General features: G+C 38.4%; 1 protein-coding gene across 4 annotated transcripts; it reads left to right on the top strand.

Moving 5' to 3' along the window:
* Nucleotides 1–58: 58 nt before the first annotated feature.
* On the top strand, nucleotides 59–27,671 carry LOC127800502 (zinc finger CCCH domain-containing protein 44-like). 4 transcript variants are annotated; one of them, XM_052335136.1, is made up of 11 exons: nucleotides 59–690; nucleotides 990–1,069; nucleotides 4,192–4,379; nucleotides 10,079–10,988; nucleotides 11,080–11,207; nucleotides 12,555–12,614; nucleotides 12,752–12,802; nucleotides 13,067–13,137; nucleotides 24,084–24,235; nucleotides 24,344–27,005; nucleotides 27,159–27,671. In XM_052335136.1, exons 1-10 carry the CDS (start codon nucleotides 335–337, stop codon nucleotides 26,998–27,000), a joined length of 4,653 nt encoding a protein of 1,550 aa, XP_052191096.1. In that variant the 5' UTR covers nucleotides 59–334; the 3' UTR covers nucleotides 27,001–27,005; nucleotides 27,159–27,671. The 4 variants fall into 4 exon arrangements, with proteins under 4 accessions (XP_052191096.1, XP_052191098.1, XP_052191095.1 ...); XM_052335138.1 differs by lacking the exon at nucleotides 27,159–27,671 and having other exon boundaries at nucleotides 10,079–10,760; nucleotides 10,887–10,988; nucleotides 24,344–27,157; XM_052335135.1 differs by lacking the exon at nucleotides 27,159–27,671 and having other exon boundaries at nucleotides 24,344–27,157.
* Nucleotides 27,672–27,832: the final 161 nt, after the last annotated feature.

Below are 27,832 nucleotides of genomic sequence, written 5' to 3'. Positions count from 1 at the left end.
GTTAATGTAAATAGTATAAATAAAAGTTGGGCAAAAAAATCTTGGGATGGAATGGAATTTCAATTGCAATGTCGTTGGGGATCATTAAGTGTGCGTGAGAGTCGTGTCGCCGAAAGCTAAAACCACAGCTCACCACACCAACAGCAACATCGCCACCAGGCGTCAGGCGTCAGCCCAAATTGGCTTGCTTTCAGATTGGATATGCACAAACGCATCTTCGCTTCCATCTAGCTCATGCCGGTCCGCCAGTTGGTTTATTATCTGCATCTGGAGTCTAATCAGCAGTTGTCGGTTCCGCAGAATCTAATCTAGGGTTTTACCGATTCGTTTCTTCATGGAAGGAGAGGAATCTCCGGGATATAGCCCTAGTACGGAGGCTGAGAGCCGGAGCTGCGACGGAATTGTGGCGGCTCCGGCGGTCGGCGAGTGCCAGGCCGATGACGGAAGGGAAGACTCCGCGGTCGGCGGAGCTACGGCCGTGGTCGCCGTGGAGTCGGTTGCCGGCGGGGAGGGAAGTCGTGCTGAGGCAGATGTGGGGGCGAACAACGTCGTCGGAAAGCGGAAGCGAGGCCGCCCGCCCAAGGGTCAGGCGAAGCAACCGGCGGCGAAGAAGACGAAGGTGGAGGAGGAAGATGAGGATGTTTGCTTTATATGCTTCGATGGAGGGAGCCTCGTGCTGTGCGATCGCCGGTGGGTGAACGGTTCAATTATTTGGAATCGTTGTTTCTCTGGCTAGGTTCACGTGTTTTAGGCTTTTTTAGTTGCGTCTGATATTTTATATTTGCTTTTTTCCGTTCATATTGCTTCAGATTGCTTTCTAGTTCTAGCCACCACATTTCTGCACGTCTTTCCTTGATGGGTGAAATCATAATCTAGTTAGGTTTCTGCGTGGAAAGCTACAGGCTACTTTATGAATGATAGTCGAACAGTGAGCCTCGCTGCCCTCCGCCATTAATTTGTTTCTGACCATTTTTGCTGTCAATTGTCAGGGGCTGCCCAAAGGCATACCACCCAGCTTGCATTAAGCGTGACGAGGCCTTCTTTCGGTCGAGGGCTAAATGGAACTGTGGTATGTTGCTAACAACACATCGAAGTAAAATTCTACAATGTTGGTATTTAAGTTGAAAATTTATTGTTTCTCTTGCATAGTGTGTTGACGGTGTTCTGATCATGCATAGTGTGTTGACGGTGTTCTGATCATGCAGTAATGATATTTCCATATAATTGAATTTATTGATTTGTTCAGACATCTGACAGTTCTATCCGCCTTACTTTAAAATAGGACACATAGTTGAATCACAGCCACATAAAAGATAAAATTTTCGAAAATAGGAAGATTCTCTAGAGAAGTAACACAAGGGAAAGTAGTATGCTTAGTCCATAAGCAGAGAAATTTCACTTATAGTGACCAGAAGCAATTCCGCAAAGTTTTTTTTTTCCTTTTATTTCCTTAGAAGTTTCGTTATGAGGAAAGAATTAGACAAAAGGTTGTCAAAAATATAAAAGAATTGCGCATTGTGCTCCATTATTATTAATGTTTTTGAAGGGAAGAATATCGTATGTATATTTAAGATGTGTAACAGGGTTAGTGTTAAAAGGTTTTCATTTTCTTAAATTCTCAGTGCACTTTATGGTAAGTGGGTGTAATTGTGTATTGCATTCATGTTTCATCTTCAACTTAGTTAAAATAAAATCGATAGCGGTGATTTTCCGAAAAAGTGATGATAAATTTGTAGTAGTTAGACTTCAGAATTCTTAATCTCTGGAAGGAGTAGAAACCAAGTTTTGGTGGGTTGAATATTAATAGAATCATTCTACATCCATTGTCCATCCGTATATAATCTTCTATAGGAAACGCCACATTTCAAGGAGTTTTGATGGAGAGAGTGAGAGGCGACGCGGGGAATTTCTCAGAATAGTTCGGAAATCCTTCTTCATCATGGGGGATGAGGATGCCTTTTCACGACCATCTAGAGAGGAAGACGGCTCCATAGACGGCTTTTGCCGACCAAGGAAGAGGTGCTATGGCTCTGCAAGAACTCGATCGAAATCTCTTTCGTGTCGGATTTCGGGCATCAGAGGCTCTATGCGAAGAGAGTATGGTAAAGTTGAGGAGAAGCTTGGCTAACAATGAAGAGAAGTTTCTTGCAGTGGTATTGACTCTTCGTGTGATGGCGAGGTTGATTTACGTACCGAGATGGGCACTAGGGGTTGAGAAGGCCTGGCCACAGCATTTTGGGATTTTGTTACCCCAGGATTGGATAGGAATTACACCGTGAAAAGGAAATCGTTTCTGGAAGCAGCGGCTAACCTTTCCGGGCCGAAGCATCATTTATTTCCGTTGGTGGAGGGTCTCTGTTCGTGGTTCAAGGGATGAAGATTACGGCGTCGGTTAGGATAGGAGATAGGAGATAGGAGATAGGAGAGGGGAGTAGTGTGTACGAACTTCCTCTTTGGTGGAGCAGTGGTTTGATGATAGAAATTCTCGGTGAAGATTTGTCGGAGATGGAGCCAGAGGAGCAATCGGGAAGATGGCGAGTGAGACTCACGCGCAGGGGGACAAAGAGATTGGTGAAAGGATGGGTGTCAAGTACGGCCGCTGGCCAGCTCGAATCTAGGGTTTGGTTAAGTAGGCCTCTCTAGGGGGCTAGGTAACGTGGGTGGAGTTTTTGGACAGAACAGTGGTCTTTTTGTCAGACTCAGAGGAAAGGAAAAAACCTGCAAGAGGACAACTAGTCTCTTTTTTTCGGGCTCTTCAGGAGGCCCAGCTTTTGCTGAGGGAGTTGGGCCTCCGTTGAAGCCCATAGGAAAATTTCCAACGAATGCATTTGTTGGAGGCCCGTACGAGAATTATGATACGCCTTTCATACCCTCAGCTTAGTGGTTTTCATCACTGTTTTAAAAACCAGACCGGATCGGCCGGTCGGACACGTTTAACCGGGAACTGGTGGCCTATCCGGTCCGGTTTGACATAAAAATTCAAATTTTCTTCAACCTGGTCAAAATCCGGTCGAACCGGTGAATCGGGAACCGGGTTGACCCCGATTTTTTTCACCCTCTCACTTAGTTTTAAATTTTTAATTCTTAATTAATTTTTTAATAACATATATAACAATTATATATAAAATATTAGTTGTATATTAGTTAATAATAGTATTTTTCATAATAATATATAGAATATTAGTATTTTAAATATATATTAAAACATATATTTAATATATATATTATTTAATTATAAAATATATATATGACATCATCTAGTCGGACCACTTCGGTCTAATCGGTCGGACCAACTGACCCGCGACCCAATTAATAGGCCGGTTTACTCTCTGGTTCAGTTTTTAAAATATTGGTTTTCAGGGGCCAAGGAGATCCGGAGATCTCTTTCTCCAGTTCCCAGGTTGTGAATCATGAGCCAGGAGACAGCTGATTTCTGGGGAACCACCTGGGGATTTGGAAACTTCTCTAAGGCTATATTTGGGAGAGTGTTAGTAGTGGAATAAAATGGAACGAGAATGAGTAGAAGGAAAGTAAAAGTGAAACGGGGTAGAAAATCTTTTTTCCTTGGGATTACCGCCCTTGCGTGGTCTCCCGCCGCTTGTGCTCTCAATTTTGGCGAAGAACGTAAATCGTAAGTGGAGGTTTTGTTTCATTGTGTAGGGCAAGAAATCGAACCCATAGTAATAGAAATACTTTCTTCTCATTTGGGAGAGCTATGGGAACTGGGTAGGATGTTCCATTGTTACACATCAAATGTCAATTATGCCATCTTAAGAGATATACACAAAGCATCTTATAAAAGTTTTGACGATAGTTTGCCCATTCATAATAGCACATATCTTCACCTGCTTTCTTTCCATACATTCTACCCCTTTTTTTTTGGTTTTTTAAGGGGGGGTGGGGGTGGGGCAGAGAAAAAATGTTGATTCCAAGAAGATTGTACGGAAATGCTTTTCCATCCAATTTCCTTGCAGTCCTTTACTACAAGCCCCTCCCAAACAAAGGTGAATCATGATTTTCTCACATGTTACTCATGTTTACTAGTGCTTCAGTGATTTGGCTCACCATATTTATATTTTCCACGGTGATTGTCAGTCTATGTACTTTTGTTTTACTTTGATTTATAATATTAATATGAGCTAATAATAAGGTTGAATAATTATTTACATTCCTGGTGTGTTTGCATTTCAGGTTGGCACATTTGTAGTAGCTGCCAGAAGGCTGCTCATTACATGTGCTATACTTGTACATATTCTTTGTGCAAGGCTTGCGTTAAAGATGCTGATTACTTGTGTGTCCGAGAGAGAAAAGGCTTTTGCGCATTATGCATGAAAACTATTTTGCTGATTGAAAATGTTGATCAAGGAAACAAGGAAACGGTACTTCTAATTTATCCTTCTTTGAGTTAAATTTCCACAGAATTGCTTCTGCAGGATGTCAGCTTGAGCTCTTTGTCATTTGAGTAACTAAAATCTCAGCACAGACCTTTTTTCTCTTTTCATGGTTTCTCTGTTAGCTCCGTAGGTTAAATGGGTTTTTTGATATGGTTTTTCTGGATGAGTTTTCAACTTTGTCATGATTGTATTGCCCTCCATGTTGAGATGAATCTATTGTAATAATAATGTATTGAAGAGTTATTTTGATGGGCATACATTACTAACACACACCTCCCCCCTCCCCGCCCCCCAAAACCAAAACTCCAGTTATATTAGCATGATGGAGCAACAAATACTCAAAAGTCTTTCTGTTCGTGTGGTTTTTGTGCCATTTGAGCTTCTGGTCTGGCTGGATATAGCTTAACGATCTGATCCAGGAGATGATATAGTTTGACTGCCTAGCAGGGACTAAGAAATTGTAAAACGAAAAAAAAAAAAAAAAAAACATGAACATGAAGGAGCAATCTGTTAGGACCCGGGGGTATAAATGTAATAAGGGAGTGATTGTAACTGTAGAACTAACAGGGCAGAGAGGTTGTAACTGGACGGTTAGTCGCCCAACAGATTGGGTGTACGCCTAATAAGTAGGCTATTGTAGAAGGGCAAGCCACTTTTGGATTGAATAACAGATTCTTTCTCTCGTTCTCTCTCTCTCTCTATCTTGTTCTCTCTCTCTTCCTATCTCATTCTTTTGGAATTCCGCCCCATTGTCAACCCTTAACCTAAGGGCTTGACACAATCTTGTGCATTACTTGCTTTGCAAGGGATGTATTTGTACACAACCTTCCCCTTATTTTCTTGATAGGTCGTTTCTATGACTTGAATACATGACCTTCTGGTTACAAAGGAGCAATCTTACTGTTGCACCAAGGCTTGCCCTCTTGCAGGTTCAGGATAACACTAAAAAATCATAGGAGTTCAGAATAATGCTTATGCTTGTCAAATTTCTTTGGTAGGGCAGATTGAAACTGAACATTGCAATTAGTTGTGTAACACCTTGCTCCAACCGATGGGCGTTATAAATGCGGAAAACATCATCATGGATTTCGGGGATATATTTTTTTTTCATAAATATATAATATAAGCGTCTGTACGTGAATAATACATCAAGTAAGTTTCCAGGAAAGAGATGTGGGTCACAAAGGGACATACTTAAATACCAAGTATTTCCTTAGTCAGAACTTTTCTAGACATGCATTTCCACCACATAACACTTAAATCCACAACTTCCCCAACAATCCTGATTACCTTCTCAGCATATCAAACTTAAAGACATCAAGTTAAGATAGGTAATATCATCATAAAACAAATGTGGAAGCTAGACTGAAACCTGATATGATACATAACCGAAATCATCTTATACATAACATCAAAACCGTATCATCGTCTAACATGACATCATCAAAAGGAAATACATATAATCTAAAATATATGCTACGATCCACCTACAAGTTGCCGTCAATTCTCGGTAATTCCTTTCCCTTTGGAACAGTTGCTTCCACCTGGAACGTTAGAATATTTCAGGGACAAAGTCCAACATAAGATGATGAATCATCTAAGTGAGAGTTTAAAAATATTTTCATGAATGTATGCAAGACATAAAATAATAGAATATCACGACAAAACCCGACCAAAGAGAAACCCACCCAGCATTTAACCTTAACCGGGGAAAATGCAATCTCTCTAAAGGCAACACAACCACATCGACACAACACATTCCTAGCTTAAGAGGGAGCAACGTCAATGCATGAACCCCGAGAATCACCCCGTCATCATTACGTTCCCACTCAGAAGCTTTCGGAGCACGTCAACATCGATCCTGGCCAAATGATGATCAACACTATCCTGGGAATCCATGTTCACCTTGAAAACAATATTACCACGCAAGGCATCTGGGGTGGTGTCCACTTGCAGTCCCCTCTTGCGGGTCCAAGATGGTGTACATTCTCAGCCTCGCCACTTGTCGACTCGCAAGGGTGGTGTCCACTCTCAGTCCCTGTCACAAGTGGGCATTTTTTCTTGGCATGCTTCCCTAGTGTTGTCACTTCAAGTGCCACATCATAAGTTGACATCTCATCCCATCCCATAAAAACACGCCAATGCCACATACCATGATTCAATGTATCATATGAAATAACATTTCATGTATACAATTTATCGCACAAAATTCAATGTACATGCATAAAACATTTTGGGACATACCTATATGAAACCAACCATCATAGGTAAAAACCATTCACATGCAGCAAAACATATGCATGGATCAAATCAAGTTTATAAGAGAAAAACAACTTTGAATAAACAAGTTTTGGGGTTAGAACTGCTCACATTTGACAAAAATCATTGTACCTCAAAAAGTGCGCATGGCCTCAATTTGCGTGTTGGACCTTGATTTTCGTGCCAACCTCAAAAGTTGCACCAACACTCAACCCTAGGCCTCAAAGCACCCTAATCATTATTTAAACATAAAAAAATCTGATTTTTGTCCCAATTTCTTTATTTTCTCCCATTTTTCTCTCTAAAAACTCCAAATAAATACCTATCAAAATATTTTCTTCAATCTTTCTTCACAACAAATCATAATAAGCTATGAACATCAAGAGAAAATTACTAGACTTACATGGATGCTGCGTTTTTAGGCAAAACGAGGCTCTTTGATGCTAAAATCAAGACAAAGAAAATCCCAACTTCAAAACTAATTGCACACACCTCAAAATGTTGATTTTTCAAGATTTTACAAAATTTTTCCAATTTTTTTCAGCCTTCCACGCGCCCTCACGCGCCGCGATTGGGGAAGCGAGTGATGTTCGATGCGTGTGTCACGCGTCGGTCGTCTTCTCTGGTGCCGGTTAGCTAGCAATGCTGGCTGACTCCACTAGCTTCTTCCCCTTCCTCAGTCGATCTAGATGGGCCTTTTTGCTGCTCGAAAGGATGCCCGGAAAGGTCTCAACTGGAGGCTTGAAGCCTCGGCTAGGCGAACTGCCTAGGTTTCTAGCGAAGCCTTGATTATCCACTCAAACTTCTACCAAAATGCCTCTAACTCTCTATAAATGATCTTTAAGCCATGGGCAACAAAAGCCCTATGCTTTGAAGTCCCAATTTGATTGATATAGTGGCCGATTTGATGCTCCATTTCTTCCAATTTTTGGCCACCATGAACGCCTATTTATAGGCAAAATCGAGCTTCCAAATGCTCTTGCTTGGCCAACCCAAGGCCTTAAGAGCATCTACCTACCCTAGATCGACCCTCAAGCAACCTCATCCGACCAAGAACTCGAGTTGTAGGGGCTGATCGCGCGACCAAACTTTCTGGTCGGATTTTGCTCGAAATCAGGCCACCTTGGTGGTTGATGTCGGCCCAAAACTTGATGCCCAAGCACCCCCGACCATCCCTCGTGCCATCCCTATGGCTGAAACAGCCGGTCGACGACCACCAGTGACTTGGTCGGTTTTCCATTACTGCCATTTTCAAGTTTTACACTTTTGCCCCACTGATTTTGGTTTCTCACTTTGACCCTCTTTCACTAAGCCCTTAGACTTTTGGTAATTTCCATTGAGTCTCTCAAGTCTTGATTTTTCCATTTCTCCCTTGAAACTTTCAGAAAAATGTCATTTTGACCCCTTCGGGCAATTTTGAAAAATTACTCTTAGGCCCGAATCTTCGTTTTGGCTCCAAATCCATTCGTTTCTTCCAAAACTCACTAAAGGGTTGTTCTACTCAATGAATCGAAGCTTCCCTAGGCTTCTCTTTCCATTTCGGGAGCCTCCTATAATTATTCGGTTTTACAGCTTATTCCATAGCTGTATTTTAGCTATACCGAAAACTATTCCCGATCCAAATTCTTTCGATGCCATAAATCATACCTCGAAATACTCGACACTACCATATCATTTTCTTTAGGCATCTCGGCTCCAGGGTATTTCCTGCAGTCGATTCGGTCAATTTCTCGGGCTATTCTGATACCTATTTTCCTCAAATCTCATTTTTCTAATACAATATTTATTCCTCAATTAACCCGAAGCTCTCTGGTATTACAAGTTGAACCTTTGTCCATTGCATCCCCAAAGCAGTAGGTTTTTCTTGTCCTTCCTAGTAATAAGAAATACAAAATGATTTTCTAACAATACCATAACTAGTTGATTAATAGGTTCTATAGAAGATTGATGGTGGGGGCATAACATATCAAATGCTAAATTGGGGCGGGAGGCACTGAAGTCTTTTAAGTTTTTGGATGTAACAGTTCTGAAATGAATCTGCCAAAGAATAAGGGTAGCTTGATATGGGTGTTTTATTCATGGCATCTTCTTTTAAATTAAGATGATGTGCTTAGAAATTTCTCAACTTAGTCAAACCATGTGATAAGTTATCCCTGGTATGATCCATTTTGAAGTACGTGTATTATTGCATGCTGTGCCCATACCACCCACTAGACATGTTCTACTCTGTGGGTTACACTGGTCATAGCTTTGGCTTAAGATTTACAGCTTATATATCTAGATATTGCTGATTCCCTTTTTGGTTCTTTTAATCGGTTAACTGATGATAAAATTGTTTAAACGCACTCAAGTTTTACTTAACTGACTCCCTTATTTGGAAACGAGGTATTACCCTACAGTGTGAGCTAGCCTGATTGGGGCCCCTTCATATTAAGCCTGGCCAGGCTAGTTCTCAAGATTCTTTCTTTGTAGGACCTTCTTTTTTGGTCTGCCCACATATTTGTGGTGTGAATTTGATGCTCTTTCAAGACATCAGTCTCTGATTATACATGTTCCCTATCGGTGGCCAGAAGAAGATGGAGGGGTTCAAGAAGAGACAATCTTAGGTCTTTTCACTTTTGGTCCTCAGAGTTTGGCCTTTTGCCCCTTGGAGCAAGTTAGATAGTCTGACTGTTCACTTGTTCTGTGGTTCAGATGTCTTCACTCATTTGGTCCAGCCTGTTAGTAAACAAGTTAAATTCCCCATGCCCTCATATAACCTTTAATTAGTTCATTCATGTTTGGGATGGAAAAACACAATCAAAATTTAATTTGAGCTTGCATGAATCTTGTAGTAAAAATATCATTGATGGAAGGAGTTCCTCCCTGTTAAGTCCAGATTGAAGTTGTATCGTTTTAATAGTCAAAAAAGCTTGGACCCACTGGGTGTGTTGGCAACCCATCAACCATGAGTTTTTTGGTTAGTTTTATTTTTCATTGTTCATTTGATCAGGTGTGTCTAATTGCTTGTCCTGGCCTAGATAATGTATTTTTGTCAGGGCAACTAAGGTTGCCTTGATGTTCTGGTGCAGATCATGATTGCAGCTATTAAGTGCTGGCTTAGTAGTTTGTAACTTTTAAGAATGAAACAGAGATGTTAACATTATCAGGCATCATGAGCTAAGAGAAAATACGACTATATATGAGAAAAGCATGGACACTTTTTGTTCCAAAGTGGGTTGAGGTGTTAATTTTGTTAAAAACTATTAAAGTAAATGGACAATGGGTGGAGTTGGGGGTGGGGGTGTGGGGAGTGTTGCAGTTGAACAGATGAATGTAAAATCAGTTTTTTGCTCCAAGTTGTCTGCCTTGGACTCGTTTGCCTTTTTTGTTTGCAGCCTTGAATCTTTTTGGCAATTTACTGCTTTCTGTGTGTATCTTGGCAGGCTCAAGTAGATTTTGATGACAAGGGTAGCTGGGAGTATCTTTTCAAAATGTACTGGAGTTGCTTGAAGGAGAAGTTATCTTTAACTTTAGATGAGCTTACTCGAGCTCAGAATCCCTGGAAAGCAGCTGGCATTGTGGCTTGCAAAGGAAAATCTTTGGATGGAAATTATGGCAAGGTTTCAATGTCACATAGCCTTTCTGCATGCCTTGAGGCAAACAATTTAAAAGGGAGAATGTCAAAAGAAGAGCCAAACTTCACTAACAAGGGGGATTGTTTAACCATGGACAAGTCAATTAATGGCAACGATAATGCTTCTGGTGGATCCACAAAATGGGCATCTAAAGAACTATTGGAGTTTGTTGCACACATGAAGAGTGGTGATATATCTATGTTGTCTAAATTTGATGTTCAAAGTCTTTTGCTAGACTATATAGTGAAAAACAATCTTCGTGATCCCCATCAGAAAAGCCAAATTATTTGTGATTTGAGGCTCAGAAACCTGTTTGGTAGACAACGCTTGGGTCATTTTGACATGCTAAAGCTTCTTGAATTTCACTTTCTTAATGGAGAGGATGCCCAGAAAGATGTAACTCAGAGCAACACTTCTGTGACAACTTTGAGTCAGCTTGAGGGCAATGGGGACAATGATAATCTTTTGGTGATCGATAAAGATATGAAGGGTAAAAATTTTAGGAAGGTTGAAGAAAGTGGAGTGCAAACAAATCTAGATGAATTTGCTGCAATTGATGTTCACAACATTAACTTGATCTATTTGCGACGTAGTTTGATGGAAAGTCTTTTTGTAGACAGTGGAAAGTTCCATGAGAAGGTTGTTGGCTCGATTGTGCGGATAAGAATTTCTGATAATGATCAGAAGCAAGATAAGCATAGGCTTGTCCCAGTTGTAGGTACACATACATAACTCATTTTTAGCTAGCATCTGCCATACTGTAAACCATATGTCCTCAAATTTTTTAAATGTTGATATTTTGATTTCAGGTACTCATAAGGTGGCAGTGCCGTACACCATTGGTGAAAGAACAGTGGACTTCATGCTGGAAATATTAAATTTGGGCAATAAGGAGACCATAGCAATTGATGCAATTTCCAATCAAGAGTTTTCTGATGTAATTATATATCTTACTTTGATCATTTATTCCTTCTTGGTGCCTAGATTATCAATTTGCAAGTATAATTAAACAAAATAGTTGTCTTGACAACACTTAAAAAGAGAATTATGTTTTTCAGGATGCTCTGTGTTGCATGTGACTTCTCTTACTGTTGGGAAAACTGTGATGATGATTGTTATGCACACGCAGCATACCATAATTGCTTCAATTGAAACAAGATTTATACTTCCTATATGATGTAGGCCAATTGCAGTCTAAGGCTTCTGTGTCAACTAGTCATGGCTGATGGCTTTACATTTACTCTAATTGCAGTTCTATGGGTTGAACTCTAGTTGTGTTACTGTTTCATAAGCATATGAGCATGTGTTGGTTTTTTATACAAACAAGCTTACTGTCTAAGATGACATTTGTACTTGTATACTTCATTGGCTCCCCAAGAATATTTCCTAGTGTACTTTCTTCATTTTGGGGCCCATCCATCCAAAGGCCTCATTGTAGAAGTTTTGATTCCTTTCTCCCATTTTTATCACAAAGTATCATAAAATTGTAATGTATTTCTTTTTCTGGGGCAGCCTGCCATGACATGACATTAGACATAGTTGCCTCGTAGAGATATGGCCATGGATAGTGATGGCTGGAGGTCTACCTAATAGGATTAAGGCTTGTGGTGTTTGGGCAGCCTGCTATGATTTTCTGTGGGTACTTCTACAATCTGGAGGACCATTTCCACTTAGATATATGTACTTTTATTTATGTGGCTATATGTTCTCCATTGGTTTCTGACTGAATAATCAACTGCAATCCAAGATCAAAAGTATCACATTAGTACTTTTAAATCATGAATTCCACAAGTCATTTCACTTCTTTATTGGAAAGGAATGCATAATGGTTAAACTGATCATCTTTTACTTTTATTATTATTTCATGAGTAAATTTTATTATAGGGGTGAAATTTAATTATTGTTTTGACCAACAGCTATTATACTGGTCACTGCTTGTCCCTCAACCCAAACTTGCAATGCCATTTACAACCAGTGAATTTTTTCATGATCTTTACTTGTTGGTGCTTATAAAAAAGAAATGAATTTTACTTGTTATTGATGTACTATTGAATTACTTACACCTATAGCAATGTCTTACTGCATGTTGGGGTTAAATGGAACATTTTTTTTTTTCAGAGCCATGATGTCTTTCACAATTGTTTGAGTGTTCTTGATTGCTTTTTTCAAGTGTATCAATTAGAAGCATTGTTAATACCTAGTGACACTTTACTTTTGTACATGAATTGTTTATTTTTTACTCATATTTTGGTGCCCTGTTTTCGGTGCGTTATTCTTTTCCCAGGATGAATGCAGACAATTATGTCAAAATATAAAATGTGGGCTTCTTAACCGGTTGACTTTAGTAAGTGCTCTTATTTGTGTTACTTTTAGTCTTTTACAAGTTTTTCGGGAACATCTATATCAGCTCCATATTACTTTCTACATATTTATTAAAGTTATACAATGGCTTCTAGTAAGGAGATGCATACATGGTTGTAGGGTCAGGTGCAGGAGAAAGCAATGGCGCTTCAGGAAGTGAGGCTTAATGATGTAAGTATTTTGTCTTTCACCTACAATGCACAGGCATACAACACTATGTGGTCCCTATTTCATATCGACTTCTTTACTGCAGCTTTGTAAGTTTAATCTACCATCATGATTTGTGGATTGACTTCCTCAATTTCTGAACCTTAGCAGTTGCTTTATATAATGTTTTTATATTCTTATTTTCTCGCTTCTACTTACACACTACTCTCCCCCCCAACACCCCCCCCCCCCCCAAAAAAAAAAAAAAAAAAAAAAAAATTATAATAGTGGCTAGAGATGGAGGTGATGCGGCTCAATCAACTTTTGGATGAAGCAAGCAAAATGGGGCACAAAAAAGAATATCCTTTTTCTATGGAATTTATGTTGGTGATTTCATTTCTTATCTCATGATATTGTAGTACCTTTTAACTAGACAGAATTATTATCAGATCAAATCTAACAATCACTTTACTTGGATCAAAAACTCTGTTTGATATGTGATAATTAGTGTTCCAGCTGAAGAACAACACAAGGGAGAGGGAAAAAGACGGAAAAGTCATTTAGTGTAAAACCAAAGCTAGAACAATAATATAACATTAGGGTGTAAAAAACCTGAAGTGTTGAATTACTGTAAAAATGGCTGCCTACAAAGCGTCTTAAAAGACTATGTATACTAGGGTTATAGAAATAATAATCCCTAGTCGCTGATCACAAAGGGTCCTAATTTTATCCGTCCATTTATTTTGAAGAGTCACATGCTAGTCACACAACTACTTATTAACACTAACAATATACACACTAACCAAAAATTAATAACATAAATACTAGCCACAAGCTAAACAAATAAGTAAACTTAAAAGCTAACCAAAGAATGTGGCCTTGCATCAATCTACCTGGATAACTTAGCAAGGAATGATGAATTCACCTACACCTCATCTGATTCATTACCTTTTCTGCATCCAAATTGTAGCAATCCCATGTTTCCCGAGCATCTTTTGACTAATTAGCCTCAATACCTTTTTGACATAGTGTGAAAGGAAGAATCAGCAAAACAAGTGCAAATTTGGGCTAAAACAGTGTAAAATAAAAGCTGAACAATAATATGAAAATTAGAGTTTAAGAAAACCTCAAAAGTTGAATTAGAGTAAGAATGGCTGCGTACAAAGTGTCTTAAAAAACTACTTATACTAGGGTTACACTAAGAATAAATCCCAGTCATTGATCACAAAAAGAATCCTTCTAATTGTAGCCATCCATCTATTTTAAAAAGTCACTTTCTAGCCACATGAAGTTAATAATTTAGCTACTAACTAAAACCTAATAACTTAAATATTCTTCATAATCTAAGAAAATAAAAACATTAATAGTTCAAAGTATGTTGCTGCATCACTGTAGGGCCAAAAAAAACAGTATTACCATGCTTTCCTACGTCATGTCGCCCTAGGTTGCATAAGGATAGATTGGTATACCTTTGTATAAATTTATCATCATAGACCAGAACCAGACTATGGTATTCTAATGGGTGTGATGTTGTTAGGCAACTGATAGACAGGATCTCAGTTACTAAGGGCCCATTTGAGAGAGTTGTCAATTTTAAGCTTCCATTTTTCATTTTTGTTTTTAGTTTTGATTTTCTGTTAAAAAAAAAAAAAAACGGGCTAATTATTTGATAAGGCATTGGTTCATGTTTTTTTTGTTGGATTGGCCCAATCCATCAAGTTGTGAGTTGGGCTAAGCCAACCCATTTGACATCTTTAGTGAGAAGCAAATCAGTGTGGTTGATGAGCATTAATGTGAGTGAAACATTGAGTGAAAATGAAAAGTGAAAAGCAAAACTGAAAGTGAAAACAAGTCTTCATGTGTTCAAAATTTTGAGAACTTTTGAAAATACTTGAAAACAAAAATAGGTAATCAAACAGAATTTTCTGCTTTTATTTACAAATTTTAAAATAAAAACAGAAAACTGAAAACAAAAGTGCAATCAAGCAGGCCCTAAGAAAGCCAAATGCTTTGGTACATGAAAAGGGAATGAGTGCAGCTATTTCTTTCCCTTGCTCACCATGTGTTCTATGTACAATGATCTGTATTGGTCAAGCCAGCTACACGAGGCAAATAGATGATCCTCCTTCAAAAATCATCTTGGCAAGCCCACCCTTATGCCAATGAAGAATGTAGCAGCAATAGTGTAGGTTTTTTTACCTAAGCTTGCCTTCCAATTGGAAGTGCCTTAGAAGTACACTATTGCCACAACATTAAGTTTGACTGTCACAATCCCCTCTGGGGGTTGTGCAAGCAAGCATGAATCTTAAGCTAGGACTTAAAAGTTCATGATGCCTAAAAAATCAACTCATCTGATTTCCATTGAAAATCTCCAGAACCGTACAAAAGAAATAAATTTGAATCACTAACTAATATAGTGGTTTTCGGCGATCGGAGACAACTACCCGACACCCTTATCCTTATTGACCAATATACCCAAAAACTAGTAAGATCCAACGGTCGAATCTCTATAGATCTAAGCTTAAACTTTTGACCAAACCCATACCGCACGTATATACATGTGTATCATAGATCTGTGCTGAAAATAATTGCTGATAAACTAAAAGACTTACCTCCTTCTAGATTGGGGTCGCTTTCACGGTGGAAATTACGGTCGGATTCACGATCAGACGGTTGGATTTTACAAAATTAGTGATAATGCTTACATTTCAAGATAATTGGCAATAACTAGAAATAAAACTATCCTAATTGAGTCCACTTGAGAATCCCCCAATTAGAATTTACATCTTGCTAATCCTGCTTACCTAAAAAATGTTAGGGAGAGTGGCGAGTTTAAAGCCGAGTGAAGCTTACCTTGCATAAAAGATTAATATCCAAAATAAAGACTTCATACATATATAGTAGAACAGATTTTAATTTCAAATATTCACAACTGTTCCCAATGCAATATCATGTATCAACAATAAGAATCTTGCCACATGGTGCAGCTTTCAAATTTCTGAGTGTTTAACACCAATTAAATCATCAATCAAACAATTACAATGGGGCAGTATAGCCTGGTATTCATCAATGCAAGAAGGGACCCATATTCTTCCTTAATCTAGCCAATAACTAGTCAGTACCCCTATGTTTTTGGAGTATATCAATGTACAAGGTAACCTAGTACTCTTCTCAGATCTAGCTAGTACCCCCTAGGTTTTGGATTCACCAATACACAGGGTAAATCCAGTATTCTTCCTAGATCTAGCTAGTACACCTAGTTCCTGGAGTTTACCAATGTGTAAGTTCAGAACATTGTATAACCATACACTAACACCATTTCAGAAGTCTTTTCATGTTTCTCAAAACAATTTCACCATTCCACATTCTCAATTTATTTTCTAATCAACAATTCATGTATTTATGCTAGGTAACAGGATTGAGAATTTAAATCATGCCAAAGTAATTTTTCAATCTTGCATGGGAATAATTTTTAAAACATACTAGTGCAGAAATAACCACTCGCTTGAACCCTTTGTAGAGAAAATCCACAATATAATCCACAAATATCAAGTGACTTTACTTCTCATTGATTCTCATGGCTCAAAGTTTGATGATTTAATCCTCCTGTGAGCTTATATTTATAAGCTTATTAGGGTTCAACTAATTCGTCTTTGGATTTGGATTCAATTTTCCATTCTATTTCGAATTCTCCAATTAATCATAATCCTTATCAAATCCCAATCAAATAATAAATAGATTCTCTTCTAATTTATCCTCAAAATTTACATCAATCTTAATCCCTTTTCGGCCAAGAATTGGTTTGTCTCCAATTTCTGATGAGAAATCCTCCTTCAACAAGGAATTGATTTGTTTTTTTTGAAAAATTTAAAAGATAAATCCAGATTATCTCTATCATGGCCGAATAATCAAATGATAAGGTTGTTGGGTGGTTACAAGAAGAAGTGATAAGAGATATATAAACTAAAGTGATAAGAGATAAAGTTGTTTCGAAAAAACAGGAAGGATCAGTTCAGCAAGTTTAAAATTTTCCTGATCATCTTTATCATCTAAGTCTAGTTTAAATTTGTTTTCTATATTTATTCCTATATTGTAGGAGATATTTTTAGGAAATCTTGTGTATATATAACCCATCTTGAGTTAAATACAACATGAGAAAACATTTGCAATTAATTAAGTTTTCCTTTCTACTCGACTAAATCCTCCAAGTACTCGAGTAATCCTTCTATTTACTCGGGTAAACCTTTCATCCTTTAGCTTGTTTCAATTCTGTTCATGGTATCAGAGCCGCCGATTCCTATGGCTAAAAATTCTTTTTCCTTACCTGTCAAACTGTAGAGTTCTAAGTTGCAAGTAATGGTCGGAAATCAATCAACAATGAAAACTAGTGAAACATCTGCCACTGGTTCCATTCTCGTTAGAGCTACACAAATGCTTGCTACTCCAATATCTCTTGACAGCCATTCTTTTCAGATTACTCAGCATAAACTAAATGGAATCAACTTCAGAGAATGGTCTCAATCAGTTTTGCTAGTCATCAAGGACAAAGGAAAAGTTGTGTATCTTATAGGAGCAACACCTATGCCTGATATTGAAACAACAACTTATAGTATTTAGGATGCTGAGAATTCCATTGTCATGGCTTGGTTAATCAACTCGATAGAGCCAAAGATCGAGATGACATATCTCTTCTACAAAATGGCTAAAGAAATTTGGGAAGCAGTGTAGGAGATTTACTTTGATATGGAGAATACTACCTAATATTTTGAGATTTGATTTGCAATCCGGACAATAAGACAAGATAATCTCTCAGTCACTGAGTATTACAATGTTTTGACTGAGTTATGATAGGAAATGGATATGTTCTATGAGATTATTATGCCCTGAGGATGGAGTAAAATACAAGATGATGTTGGAAAAAGAATGAATATTTGACTTCCTCCATGGTGTCACTGAATTGGATGAAGTTTGATGTATACTACTTGGAGCTAAACCTTTTCCATCCATTCTAGAGGAAAGTCAAAAGAAGGTAATGCTAAATCCATCCTTGTTTTCTAGCAATAATGTTAGCCCTCAAAATTCAGCTATTTCTACGTTAAAAATGAAGGCTATCGCCTTACCACGTGGTGAGTCCCAAAAAGACAAATAGTGATGTGACCACTGTAACAAGCCATATCATACAAGAGAGACTTGTTGGAAAATCCATGGTAAACCAGCAAATTGGAAACCTAAAAATCAAAGGAAGTCAACTCAATTCGCCTATATGGCAAATTTAGAAGCCGAGAAGTCCACCAATTGGATTTGATTTGTAGATCAATTGGAACTTTTGCAACAGTTACAAAATCAGACAAAGTTATCAAAAACGTCTGATCTTACAAAAACTCCTAAACCAATAGCATCCCTTGCCAAGCAAGGTACTCCAAAATAGTCTTTACTTTCTCAAAAACTTACTACATACTCCTAGATTGTAGATACAGGTGCCTTGGATCATATGACAGGTTTGGTTGATGCCTATCGACCTATGACGCAAGTGATTGGGATATAATAGTTTCAATGGCTGATGGTACAGTATCTCCGACTAAAGGGAAAGGATTAGTTTTTTTTGGCAAACTTAGCCTTAAAATTTGTTTTGCATATGCCAAACTTGAAATGGAATTTATTATCTGTGAGTAAGCTAACCAGAGACATGAATCATATGGTGCCATTTTTTCCATCTCACTGTGAATTTTAGAATCTATCTTCGAGGATTGGTAGTGTTGAGGAGAAGGATGGTCTTTACTACATTTCAGGATCCTACAATCTCTGAAGCACGAAGCAACTTAGAGACGCCATTTTGGTGTTTCTGAATCGTTTTCCATTTCAGAAACGGTAAAGACGACCCAAAATTTTTTTCAGGTCGTTTCTGTAATTTGCAAAGCATTTCGGGGTTGTTTCGCAAATTACATAAAATGGTCAGAAATGCGTTTTCGATGACCCAAGCAGCCAAGCTCACCTCACGATTCCCGAAGTTCCCCCACTGTTCCCTCTCTTTTCAGTCTTCTTCTTTTTCTTTTTCTTTCAGTGCTTTGTTTCCGAATCCCGAAGCTCCCTTTTGTGGTCGTCGAAGCTTGTTGCTCTAGGTGCTCTTTTGTCGTCGTTGTTCTTCTTGCTGCTTTCTCGTCGAAACACACTCTTTACTTCATGTGTAGCCATTGAAAAGAAACACACCCTTTACTTCTGTCTCCCTTCTTTACATTCATCCATGAACAAGGCCTCTTTATAGTTGTTGGAACTTGGAGCTAGCTTATCTGTTGACATTGCCCAGGTCTAAGCCATATATAAATAATGTAAATTCATATTAATTAAATATAGATTCGTCTCAACCCTCCCTCCGTTCATGCGTGTGTATAGATGTTTTTACATTATATTATATAAGGCTTAATTTCAGCTTAGACCCTCTAGAATGTTATATTGGCACTAAAAAGCCCAAAAGTTTTTTTAAAAAAAATATGCATTGAATTATGTTTGAACTATTTTTATAATTTTCTATATTAAAAATTATATTTACAAAAAATCCCTATATTTTTTTTATTTACACTGTACCCCACGTTTCCGTTTTCTACTTTTTTGGAAAAATGTCGTTTCCCCGTTTTTGTTTCGTATCCTGCAGTTCCTTTGGATTTAGGTTACAAAATAAATCCTTTTTTTTTTTTTTTTACTGTTTTAGATTTTGAAATTTTGTTATGGCATAAATGTTTAGCGCATCTTAGTTTCAACTATTTTAAAGCATTGTATCCTTATCTCTTTAATCTTTATCAATGAAGAACGACTTTTTTTTTTTTTCATTGTAAGCAATGAATTCTTGCTAAACAGTCTAGACAGCCTTATCCTATTCATTCTTATAAACCTTTCAAACCATTCTATTTGGTTCATAGTGACATCTGGGGACTTGCAAGAATACTTACCCTAACCAATTCTTGTTGGTTTATCACTTTCATAGATGATCATATAAGGGCTTGTTGGGTATTCCTACCAAAAGAAAAATTTGAAGCTAGTTCAGTCTTCATAAAATTTCATAAAATGGTGTTTAATGTGTTTCAATCCTCAATCTATGTTCTTTGTTTAGGTAATGATTGAGAGTATTTCTCAAATGAGTTCAACCATTATCTAGCTAAATAAAGAATAATTCACCAAAGTTATTGCCCTTACAATCCTCAACAAAATGGGGTGGCAGAAAAGAAAATTTGCCTTTTTCTTGGAATTGCTTGTTCCATAATGTTTTCTAGTTCTGTTCCAAATTCATATTGGGGGGAAGCAATACTTACAACCTCCTATCTCATTAATCGGCTTCCTTCCAAAGCCCTTGCATTTCAAACTCTCTTGAGTACCTTACTTGATTTCTACCCTCGTACTAGGATCCTTAATTCTCTTCCCCCAGAAGGCTTTGGGTGTACTACTTTTGTTCATAAGCATCATCCTTCTCATTCCAAACTTAAACCTAAAGCTCTTAAATGTGTATTTGTTGGCTATTCTCTTACCCAACAAGGATACAGGCATTATTGTCATTGTCCTTACACCTGGAAATTTCTTATTTCATGTGATGTTTCATTTCTTGAGCATCAACCCTTTTATCCCAATCCCTCTCTGCAGGGGGATATATGTAGTACATAGCAATATTGGGATCCTATTATTTCTCTTCCTACATCAATTCCATCTGCAAGCTGAAATTGGAACTGAAATAACTGAAACAATCACTATTTCTACCCAAACCTATGTGACCAATCAAATGGGAGAATAGGTTCCTGAAAAACCAGCATTGGTTTATTCTAAAAGGCCTCATAATCCTCGGTAAGGTCCATCATCAAATCCGGAGTCAAGTCTAGTGAATGACAATGTGGAAGAGGTATATGCTGAAATTGATGATTTGGACATGCCATTAGCTCTTTGAAAAGAGGTAAGATCATGTGCTAAATACCCTATGTCTAATCACTTAATATATTCAAAATTATCTCCACAATTTAGGGCATTCACTGCTAGTATTGATGAGATCGAGGTTCCTAGAGATACATATTGTGCTCTACAGGACTCAAGGTGGAAGGTATGAAATGCAGGCACTAGTAAAAAATAACACATGGGCTATTGCGGAATTACCTAATAGCAAGAAGGCAGTTGGAACCAAGTAGGTGTTTAAAATTAAATATAAGTCAAATGGAATCATTGACAGATACAAGGTTAGACTAGTAGCCTAAGACTTTACACAGACTTTTGGAATAGACTACGAGGAGACTTTTGCTCCAATTGCCAAGTTAAATTCAATATGAGTCTTACCTTCACTTGTTGCTAATCTAGATTAGAAACTATACCGAGTATTAAGAATGCATTTTTTAAACCTAGAAGATGAAATCTATATGAGAATACCTCATGGGTTTGAGACAGAGGACAAGAGAGGAAGGTATGAAAGTTAAAAAAAAATCCCTATATGGACTTAAACAGTCCCCGAGAGCATGGTTCAAGAGTTTTAGTATTACTTTGAACTAGCTTGGCTACAAATAAGGGCAAGCTGATCATACATTATTTACAAAATATGCAATAGATGGAAAAAAGATAATTTTGATTATAAATGTAGATGATATTATCATCACAGGAGATAATAATCTAGAAATAGAGGATCTCTAGAGGCAATTGAGGATAGATTTTGATGTTAAAGTCCTAGGAAAACTGAGATATTTCCTAGGAATGGAGGTGGCTAGAAGTATAGAGGGTATCTTTATTTCTTAAAGAAAGTACATGTCACATTTCTAGGGGCAAGGCAGTAGTTGTGGTTTTTTTTTTATCTCTTATGCTTGTTGATTGTATGTAGTTGCTATAGTGGATGTGCTTTACCGGATTGTACATTTTGAATAGTTGTATTGCTAGGCTATAAATAAGCTATAGCTAGAGGAGGGAAGGCATGTTGAGAAATGAACTGAATCCTTATCTCTCTTTCTCTCTCTCAAACTCTCTCCCTCTTTCTTCTTGTTTCCCTCCCTTTCTCTCTAAATTCTCTCTCCAAATTCCCTCTAATTCCCAATTCTTCCTAAACAACCCCTTTGTCAAATCTGAAGTTCTAACAATTGATATTTGAGCCAATGGTCCTCCGGCCATTGGATAGTGATCGAGGTGATAAGAAGGTGCAAGCTAGGGCAGATCTGAAGTTCAATACAAGATGAGAAAACATTTACAATTAATCAAGTAAGTTTTCCTTTCTACTCGACTAAATTCTCCTAGTACTCGAGTAATCCTTCTATTCACTCGAGTAAATCTTTCATCCCTCAGCTTTGTTTCAATTCTGTTCGGTTTTCAATTCATTAATAAAATCCTAATCCTTCTCAAATTCTCTTCAATTAATCTCTACATCTTTTTCGAATTGATCCCCAAATTTACACCTTGAATCCTAATCCCTCCACAATTCTAATAATCCATATCATATCAATTTTCCCTCCTATTTATCTCTTTCTAAAAATTTGGGTGTTGCATTGACCAAGTGACTATGTCATGATATTATGAAATACTGGGAGAAATGGATCAAGTGAGAACCTCCGCTGTCATGGCACCTTTAGTTCTCATAGATCAAAGGTAGAACCCAAGGGAACAGTTATCTTATTGCATCACCTAGGGTGTTGTGATTTATTTGTCAGACCTAAGGGCTGTCACATTGACTTGCCTTTCTTTTATCCAAGGTTTCTGCCTGTGACCCGCCCAATAGAGGAACTTGACACTTGAATCACTATATATGAGTTTTGTTTTCTGAAAGTGTCTCCTTCCATGACCGTTTGAGATGAACTTAATATGGGATTCACCCCATATGAGTGACATAAAAGATTCAAATTCCCACATTGTAATACTGTCACAGTTCAGGGTAATGGTGCCACTCTTGAGTCTCAAGTATGGATGCCTCCTCCACGGTGCCCAAACCAGCTAAGGATTGCCGCTTGTGAACTTTGAATGTGCATCCAGCGTGGGTGGAGTGCTGGTCATGTGGCTTATTGTCTCCTTATGAATATTCATAAGGTCTCTTGGCCAACCCCAATGGAGAAAACACATTTTTTGATTGCTGCTCTGCCCAAATTTCTTCTCTTCTCCTTTGGACTGCTTAGTGCTCTCTTAACTCTGAACTATGGCATTCCCAAGTCATCATGGCAACCAGTAGACTTCCGGAATAGCTTATTAGTCTTTCTCCAATTGGAATGTGATTCAAATGCTCTAAAATATTTTATGATAGGAGTAGACTTGTATAAATTGATATCAGATTGATGTTAATCTTTTTTTTTTTTTTTTAAGTTTATGATAGGAGTAGACAGTGGAATTGGGTTGATGTTGATATATATTTTTTTAAATGTTGATATTTTTCAAATTTTAAAATTTTTAAATGTTGAACAAGCATTTAAAAGGGAATGAGTGCAGCTATTTCTTTGGTAGATATTTAATGAAAAGATATAATCCACTATTTTGTTTCTTCAAGTTAAATATTAAAAATGTATATCTTGGAATGTGATACTTGTTTTTTTAATTATTTTTTCTACTAAAACTCTAGTATATTTTATTTGAACTTTTTCTCTTTTAAACAGCCATTTAAGAGGATAAGTATGAAGAAGTATTGATATCAGTACGTTTCTTAGAAACATAGGATAGGGTAGGATACTAATAGTTGATAGCACACTGAAGTAGCGGTGGTTCTTTTATTTCAATTATAGTCTGATGACTACAGTCCTACACACTGGTAGTTACATTTCTTAAATAATATTGCTTATCCAATGAAATGTGTAGGTTCACTAGCAATTGAACATGCATCTTGGTTCATTGTTGATGGTATTTCAGGCCTGCTGATGGAGCTCTCCTTTTCACAATAATGGGGAATGAATATATCATGTCTAAAATTATATTAAGAACCCATCGGAGGCACCCTATGTCACTAGGCCGACTATGCCTAGTTTTTTTTTTTTTTTTTGCTTTTTTGACTTTCTGACATTCTTTTCTACATTAATATTTGTTTTGTATGATATCCTATGACTAGCGGGGAAAGAAAAGAATGCTTGGAATACCCAGTTGGCTCCCAAATTAACTTCCTTTCTTTAATCCTTGTCATCATACTATCAGAGGATAAGATGATGTATATTGTAATATTTGAAATGATCCTGGAGGTTTATAATATTAAGCATTCCGTCCCCTATAATTTGTTATTTTATAAAGGACATTGGGTGCTTTCTCTCTTTATTTTGCTGGTTTTTTCTCTTTTGAGGAAAGAGGGAGTTGTTATCTTGTGCTTAGTTTTCCTTGACAAATTCACGCTTAGAGATTGTGTACAGAAGTTAGAGCTTCTGAAGACACCTGAGGAACATCGGCGCAGGCTACACGAGATTCCTGTGGTGCATGCGGATCCAAATATGGATCCCAATCGTGAATCTGATTATGATGGAGTAGTTATCAACAAGAAACAAGGTCTTTGCATTGCTTAGTGGATGTAGAACTTTTCATTTCCTGTCACTTGTTTTTCCTTTGTTTTCCAATTGTGTACCTATTAGTTACTTTTGCTGGTGATTTGTGCAGATGAATATGTAAAACAAAGGTGTCATAGATTCAGTGGAGATGGGGGGGAACCAGTCTCTCCACAAAATGGTGATATTCTGAATGGCTCTGGTGGCAGGGCTCAGAAGAAGTTAGCTACCTGTGACCAAATTAGAAACATGTGTTCTCCAGTGGACTTGGGTAAAGGAACTCCTGATGGGATTGCTGAAACATTGAGTGGATCCTGTTGGAATGAGGGAGAAGGTGCATGTGGATCAGACACTTTGGAGCAACCAGGAAACGAGGTTGATTCATCCAGTTCAGTTGTTAGAGATCAGAACAATCAAGCTGGGCTGAGGTCTGGATCACTTTCTGGAGTTGGATCAGAAACTTCTATTGCTTCTCTTTCTACTGGGAGCACCCCACAGGTGAATGATAGTGAAACAGACAAATTATGGCACTACAGGGATCAAAATGGAAAAGTTCAAGGGCCATTTTGTTTGGTGCAGCTGCGCCAGTGGACTATGACTGGCTTTTTTCTCTCTCATATGAGAATATGGAATATAAATGAGAAGGAAGGTGACTCATTACTTCTGACTGATGTATTGAATGGTCGCACTCATAAAGTGTCACCAGCTCATTGCAATGTCTCTTTATCATCTCAGGAAGTTTCCTTATCATCTCAGGAAGCTAAAGATGCCTCTCATTGCAGATTGTATTACAATGATGGCAGGTGGAGTGGCAGTATGAATATCACTGAGGTAGATGGTAAACAGAGTGGGGCCCCCTTGAACTGTGATGATGCAGTAGCTCGTTCCAATGATAATGATGAATCTGTGAAGAATGACATGGGAAGCTGCCATTCTTCTGACTGGACGACATCTGTTGTTAATAACAATAACGCACAGGCTGGAAGTTCTTCACAGTGCTGGGATTCTCTCAAGGTTAGAAGTTCATATTCTGACCACCCTCAAGTGTCATGTCCAGTGCCTTCATCAGCATTTACTGAGTGGCCACATGGTACTTCTTTTCATCGAGAATTGGTTGTCGAGGGACAGAGATGGAACTCCTCGCCAAATCATGGACATTGGAATTCACATGCAAATGTGGTAGCTCATACCACTGGTGGACAATGTCATAACAGCCAAGCTAATGGTCAGGACCATTCAAGCCAGTCATCTGCAGATAGACATCTGTCTGTAAATTATTCTTCAAATAATTGGGATTCTAACTCTGGTTTTCCTCCTGTATCCAAGTCAACTAATTTGTTAGAGCAAATTTTTGGAATTCATATCACAAATCTGCCTGGTCAGACTCCTAGAACTAGCAACGGGGATGGGGGGGAACAGATTACTAAAGACCAGCAGCCAGTGCCACTGAATATTCCTGTTCAAGATACAAGTATCCAAAATCCACCAAGTCCAAGAGCCAAGCCACATGATGTAGAAGAGAAAGACAGGGCTAGTAGCCAAAATATGCAAATTCCCGGTGTAAAGACAGCTGAAGAGGGTGGCAGATTTCAGGCAACTGAAAGCAAACAGACTGTCTCTTCAAATTGTCATGTTCAGAATTCTGGCCCTAGCTGGAGCAGTGCTTCCAGTCTAGTCATCAGTGGTGGGACACAGCTTCCAGACTTGGCTGGTGAACGTGGTCAACACTCTTCTACTTGCATCAAACCTGCAGTTGAGGAATGGGACTCTGGTTTTGTGCCTGTATCGTCACAAAGACCACATGAAGGGGCCAATGATCACACGGCTACACCAACTTCAAAATGTGATGAACTTACTCCTTCCTCGTTCCATCCTGCATCTACTATGGCTATGTGGCAGGCAATTGGCACTGAACCCATTGAGTTCAGCACTTTGGCTGAGGAATCACTTTCGGATCTGCTGGCTGAAGTTGATGCTATGGAGTCTCAGCGTGAACTGCCTTCTCCTACTTCAGCAATGAACTGTGGTGAGGAATTGTTTCAGGACTCTAAAACCGATTGCTTTGCTTCCCTTGGAGGGTTAAGCCTTCAACTTGGTTCAGGAAAAGGGACCTGTGACAACATGCAGTTGTATTCTGAGTCTACACACGAACCACTTGGACCATCTCAGGCAGATACCCATGAACCGGTGAAAAACTCTTGTGGGCAATCATCTACTAGCACCCAAGTGGAGGTACAAAGAGAGCCGATTGATGTTTCAGTTAACAAATTGGAGGGGGGTTCAAACTGCCCGCCTCCTGCGCCTCCCACCATGAGTAAATTCCCGTGTGACAAGAACATTGCAGCTGCAGAAGCAAAATCTGTCGACCCTGGCCGTGGAGCTATGCGTGGAGATCCAAACTCCAGCTGGGGAAGGTCAACTAAAGGAAATACAATTTTGAGATCGGAAACTGCTCAACCGACAAGTAGGGGGAATTCAAACGGCAAACGAAGCACTTCAGCTGGATTCACCGGGCGGGAGAGCCATCCTAAATTTGGCGGCAGCGGGACGAGATCGATGGACCCGAGGGACTGGGCTTTTCAGAGTGGGAATTCGGGATTTAGCAGGGGGAGGTCATCGTGGAGCAGCAGGCAGTCGTCATTCGGCAGCAGTGGCGGCGGCGGAAGTAGTTACTCTAGGTCGCTGCCTAAAGGGCATCGAGTGTGTAAATTTTATGAAAATGGATACTGCAAGAAGGGAGCCTCATGCGACTACCTGCATCCATTATAATGGAGGTAGAGCCTCACTTAATTCACTGTACTAATACCATGATCTGTTCAGAGATAAACTTAATTCACTGTACAATGATCTGCTTAGAAAAAATAGGCGCTGAGGTTGTAATATTACTGAAATTTTCTCTATTAAAAATGCTAAATGCTGTTCTTCAGGTTGCTCCCTGCATGAAGATGGCCTTCCTATATTAGTATGGAACGGTCGCTGTCCACCTGGAGCTGGCGGCCCCGTCTGGTGGCAACATCATCTAGGGGGGCTAAGAAGCCGAACAGAACTAGAACAGTTGGGCTTGAGCGTCCTCCCTCTTTTTGTTATCTACCAAAACTACCAATGCTTTCTGTAAATTCCCTTGTGTGTGTGTCTATTCATGTTCTTAACCTTAGCCTCCAGGGAAACTCCATCTCGGGCACCTATTTGATCAAATCCTCGTAAAGTATATGTTGTGCAGAGAGTGGTTCTAATTAAGTTGTTGTGTCGTTTTGTTGGGAACTGTTTGGCCAATAAGCCATTTAACTTAACCATATGCTTGTCTGTATAATTGTATTGTTTTATTTTTTGATTGTAAATGACAGAAGTCTGCTGCTGCTGCAGGAGGAGAGAACTAAGTCTAGGTTTGGTACGATTAGACGAAGGAAATGGAATGGAATGGTTATTTCATTTGATCATCATATTTGGTATATGTAGTTATTTTGTTACATTATTATGTTTAGTAGGTTTTTATTTTGGTGAAATGAAATGGCACAAACGAAAATGTCCTTTTATATTATAAAATCATATTTAATTCTAAATAATTATATAATTATCAAACATATATAAAAACAATTACTTT

Source organism: Diospyros lotus, chromosome 4 (genome assembly GCF_014633365.1).
Source record: "Diospyros lotus cultivar Yz01 chromosome 4, ASM1463336v1, whole genome shotgun sequence".
NCBI lineage: Eukaryota > Viridiplantae > Streptophyta > Magnoliopsida > Ericales > Ebenaceae > Diospyros > Diospyros lotus.
Note: the sequence above shows the minus strand (reverse complement) of the source record. Positions and strands in the feature narration are given on the sequence as shown.

Excerpts from the sequence above, each read along its gene's own strand:
- LOC127800502 (XM_052335136.1), top strand. The coding sequence starts at position 335 with ATGGAAGGAGAGGAATCTCCGGGATATAGCCCTAGTACGGAGGCTGAG. Across the intron at positions 12,615-12,751 it reads TTCTTAACCGGTTGACTTTA|GGTCAGGTGCAGGAGAAAGC; the intron begins GTAAGTGCTCTT and ends ACATGGTTGTAG. Across the intron at positions 13,138-24,083 it reads AAAATGGGGCACAAAAAAGA|GCTTAGAGATTGTGTACAGA; the intron begins ATATCCTTTTTC and ends TGACAAATTCAC.